Here is a 4,705-nt window from a genome sequence, read left to right on the forward strand (position 1 = left end):
GACTTATAATTTATATTTCTTCCTTTCATGTATTCACTTGACTTATAATTTATATTTGTTCCTTTCATGTATTCACTTGACTTCTAATTTATATTTGTTCCTTTCATGTATTCATTTGACTTATATTTTATATTTCTTCCTTTCATGTATTCACTTGACTTATAATTTATATTTGTTCCTTTCATGTATTTACTTGACTTATAATTTATATTTCTTCCTTTCATGTATTCACTTGACTTATAATTTATATTTGTTCCTTTCATGTATTCACTTGACTTATAATTTATATTTGTTCCTTTCATGTATTCACTTGACTTCTAATTTATATTTGTTCCTTTCATGTATTCATTTGACTTATATTTTATATTTGTTCCTTTCATGTATTCACTTGACTTATAATTTATATTTCTTCCTTTCATGTATTCACTTGACTTCTAATTTATATTTCTTCCTTTCATGTATTCACTTGACTTCTAATTTATATTTCTTCCTTTCATGTATTCACTTGACTTATAATTTATATTTGTTCCTTTCATTTCATGTAATCACTTGAATCCAACCTATATTTCTATTCATAATTACATGCAATCACTTGATTTCTAATTTATATTGATATATTCACATGATATCTAATTTTGCATTTATTCCCTTAATTTCGTGTAATTACTTGACATCAACCTTGTATTTACTCTAACTGTATGTAATCGTTTGACATTGACCTTGTATTTATTGTAACTGTATGTAATCACTTAACATCGACCTTGTATTTACTCTAACTGTATGTAATCACTTGACATCAACCTTGTATTTACTTTAACTGTATATATGCTTTTGACTGCAAATTTTCTTCACACATTTATTTGTAACTTGTATGTTCCCCAAACTTCTATCTTGTGTTTACACCTGTAACTGCATCTATCCTGTATTTAATGTCTGTGATTATAATACAAATTAACTATAGCTACTTCAGATTTTGTTATAATACTCAAAAACCTATAAATTTTGCTTTAAATCAGACCCTATTTTTAGGTCTAAAAATTCACCATGGGGTTCAAACTTCAAGTATTTTATTTTATGCCTAAGTAGTTTTATAGTGTTTGTGTTTGTTACTATGATATCATATTTGGCTACTTCATATTCAAGAATTTCTTATTTTTAGTCTTGTCTTTTAATGAAAGTAGTATTTAGTGCTTTGTACTGTCTTGAAACTTCTTTTAAGCCTAAAATGTTTTTTGTTTTGTTAAATATATATCACTTGGATATATATTTATTATTATACATTTACCTCCTTACTCTAAGTGACATAGTGAAACTTGAGTGAAAACCCAGAAGCTTTTGATGTTTCCTACCTTTAACAGAAGTATCTTGTAGACTTTGTCTTTTCTGGTTAGGTAAAGAAAAAATGATTTCATGCAGAAAATGTTCTCACTGAACTAGAAATTAACCATTTCTTTAATTTTTTAATCCAACTTGTAATAATGAAAATCATTAATGTTATGACAAACTGTCTTTCTTATCATGTACAGCAATGTGTTTCACACTTATCATAGTTCTAAAACTTTGGCCAGAGGTTCAGGATATTCATTCCTTATTCAATAATATATTATTGGGAAATGATCCAGAAGATTCAAGTTATTACCTTTGTGGTCATGTTGTATTTTTAGTTTGTAATTATTCTTTACACGAGACAAACATTTGTCATACATTTTCCATTAACTATGCAACATTTGAGGTTTTTTTTTTTTATACGCCTTGGTAATATTTCATCAATATAACTATTTTTGTTCTAACATAGAAATTTTACTTTGGTTTAATTAATTGTATGTTTCTTCTATTATGGAAGTCTTACTCTGGTTTAACTGTATGTTTGTTCTATCATAGAAGTCTTACACTGGTTTAATTAATTGTACATTTATTCTTACATGGAAATCTTACTGTGGTTTAATTCTCTGCAGCTTGATGAGAATGAATTCAAAAACCTGCTGGAGAAAGTTAGTGAACATACAACAAAGAAAACAACTGTAAAGGTAAGGACTTAATTATCATTGTAAAGGCAAGGACATTAGTATCATTGTAAAGGTAACTCCATTAGTATCATTGTACAGGCAAGGACATTAGTATTATTTTAAAGGCAAGGACCTGACCTTACATTTTTAAGAACAAATGCATATTTTGTTTTTCAAATTTGAGGGGTTTTGTCTTGTTGTTGGTTATATTTGAGCTTTCTGAAGAAACAATGAAAGAAGTGGTCATTGACTCAAGGTAGTTGTTACTCCTGATAGTGCTTAAGATTGATATATGAAAATTATTCTATTTCTCTAGGAAGACTGTATTTCCAAAACATACCTCCTCTCATACTACAGCTATTACTTGACTGCCAGAGTTTCTTCCTTTGCCCATCTAAGCATTGATCTGATTTTTTCTTGCTTGCTATAGTTATTTATACCCCACTTAATTTCCTTTGGCAATATTTGTCTTGTGACATTCTCCGCCTGTGTCAGTGCTTCGTCTATCCCGGCACCGTATATAAGCACCTCATTCACTTTTTCTTGACAAAGCATTCACTAACAGGTTTCTCTGTACTATGACCATTGGAGAGCATTTTTCATGTTACCTAGTTGATTTTTGCAGAAAAAAAAAATTCCTGGATTACTATTTCCGGCACAGAGGCAAATTAGGTCTTATCTTATCTTATCCCACTTCTGATATTTAGCTTTGCTGAACAATTGAGGGGGAGTCACTCACAGTTGAGACTGTCAGTGATCTTATTCGTAGCGAGATAGAGGCATATATTCGGTTTGGTGGTGTTCCTCTAGGGAGCTCTGAGGGTGCAATTGAGGGCAATCCTGGACAATGTAAAGATACTTTAGATACTTTTTTCCTTTATTCTTTTGGCTTATCAGGAGAACGCTTTAGAATTAGCAGCTTTAGTCTCCTTTTCTTCAGTTGGTCTATAAAGTGTGTTATGTTTTGGGTCTCAGTTGTTTTTGAGCCTTCACCTTTCTTAATGGACCCAGCATATCCAGGTGGTTAGGGCACTCGACTCGCAATCTGAGGGTCACAGGTTCGAATCCCTATCCCACCAAACGATACATAATTATAACTTTTTTTTTATAATATATTAAGTTACAGTGGGCGACATTGCCATGGACGTGGTGCCGACATCAAACTGCCATTGATATTTACATCTAGTTTCAAAGTATGTATGCAAATCTTTTTTGGAAAGCATTTCACCTACACAAGTCGGCATGACACTTTGACAGCTTTTGATTTAAAATGCTGACAGTATTAAGTACTCACATAAGTTGAAATAATCATCCACGATATTCTAATGTCGCCTGCTGGCCAGTCAGGTTATACAGAGATGCCAGCAAAACATACACAGTCTACAGATACAAGTTCTGTGTATATTCACTTTTGATGCTATCAATGAATGTCAAGATAGAAGTTTATTAAATATACAACTTTGCTTAATGGATGAGAGAGGAAATTTGTTTTAATTTGTGTGGTTTGAGACAAGTCTAGTCTAATCAGTGATGTTATGGCTTATATGGGAAAATATTCAAACAGGTAGCCTCTTCCAATCCAAATTCCTTGAGCTATCAGTGTCATTATGATAAATAATTAGTATATAGTACAAGTGGCTCAAAATATTTTGCATTGCCTGAACAAAAAATGAGCAAAACATTAATATAACTGTAGGCCTTGCATGCGAGGTGGTTAGGGCGTTCGACTCGCAATCTGCAGGTCACGGGTTCGAATCCTCGTACCACCAAACATGCTCGCCCTTTTAGCCGTGAGGGCATTATAATGTTACAGTCAATCCCACTATTCTTCAGTGAAAGAGTAGCCCAAGAGTTGGTGGTGGGTGATGATGACTAGCTGCCTTCCCTCTAGCCTTGCACTGCTAAATTAAGGATGGCTAGCACAGATAGTCCTCATGTAGCTTTGTGCAGAATTCAAAACAAACCTTTCTTAATGGCTGAAAAGTCTCAGAGTGAATACTTAGTTCCCTCCATTCACTGACATTGTGGTTCATGCAGGGAGGTTTACTTCTCAGTTATGTGAAGGGACAGCTATGCATTGTCTGCCACAGTTGTTGGAACTACATGATTTAGCCTACCACCACCAGGTAGAAACATATTCTGACTCTCAAAGAATACATATGCTCCTTGAAACTTGGGGTTCTAAAGTATAGTCTGTAGTTAACTTGAATAGATCACAACTTTCTAGGAATCGTCTCACCCTATACATGGTTCCAACTTATTTATTATCGCTCTAAACTTTGTTGGAAAACTCAGGATTACCAAGTCCATTAATGACGAGTGGGACCGTTGTTAGCATGTGCATTGGTTCGATTGTTGGTTTCTACATTCACCCCTGTTGTCATTGGCATCTCAAATTTTCTCAGCTCCTAAAAAGACGGTGTTTGGGTGCCTCACAAACTCTCCGATGATCAACTGTTTCCGTGTGAACGTTGCTTCATTTCTTCTGGTTCGTAATGCGCGTGAACCATTTTTGGACAGAATTGTCACTGGTGATGAAAAATGGATTCTCTAGGCAAATATTAAATGCCAAAAACAATGACTCAGTCCTAGACAAAAAACAACTTCTGACCCCAAAACCTTAGACTCTATCCACAGAAAGTGATACTTTGCATTTGGTGGGACATCAAAGGAGTAATTCATTTCAAACTCCTCAATCC

The 4,705-nt window shown here is 33.5% G+C and overlaps 1 protein-coding gene across 1 annotated transcript in view; it reads left to right on the forward strand.

Annotated features, from left to right (window-relative positions):
• LOC106469114 (programmed cell death protein 5-like) overlaps nt 1-4,705 on the forward strand; it is a 35,672-nt gene that overhangs the window by 21,317 nt on the left and 9,650 nt on the right. The window contains exon 4 of the mRNA XM_013929569.2: nt 1,956-2,027. Within this exon, the coding sequence (XP_013785023.1) occupies nt 1,956-2,027 (72 nt within the window). The remainder of the gene's footprint in view (nt 1-1,955; nt 2,028-4,705) is intronic.

This window comes from Limulus polyphemus, unplaced genomic scaffold, assembly GCF_000517525.1.
Source record: "Limulus polyphemus unplaced genomic scaffold, Limulus_polyphemus-2.1.2 Scaffold3312, whole genome shotgun sequence".
In the NCBI taxonomy this organism is placed as follows: domain Eukaryota; kingdom Metazoa; phylum Arthropoda; class Merostomata; order Xiphosura; family Limulidae; genus Limulus; species Limulus polyphemus.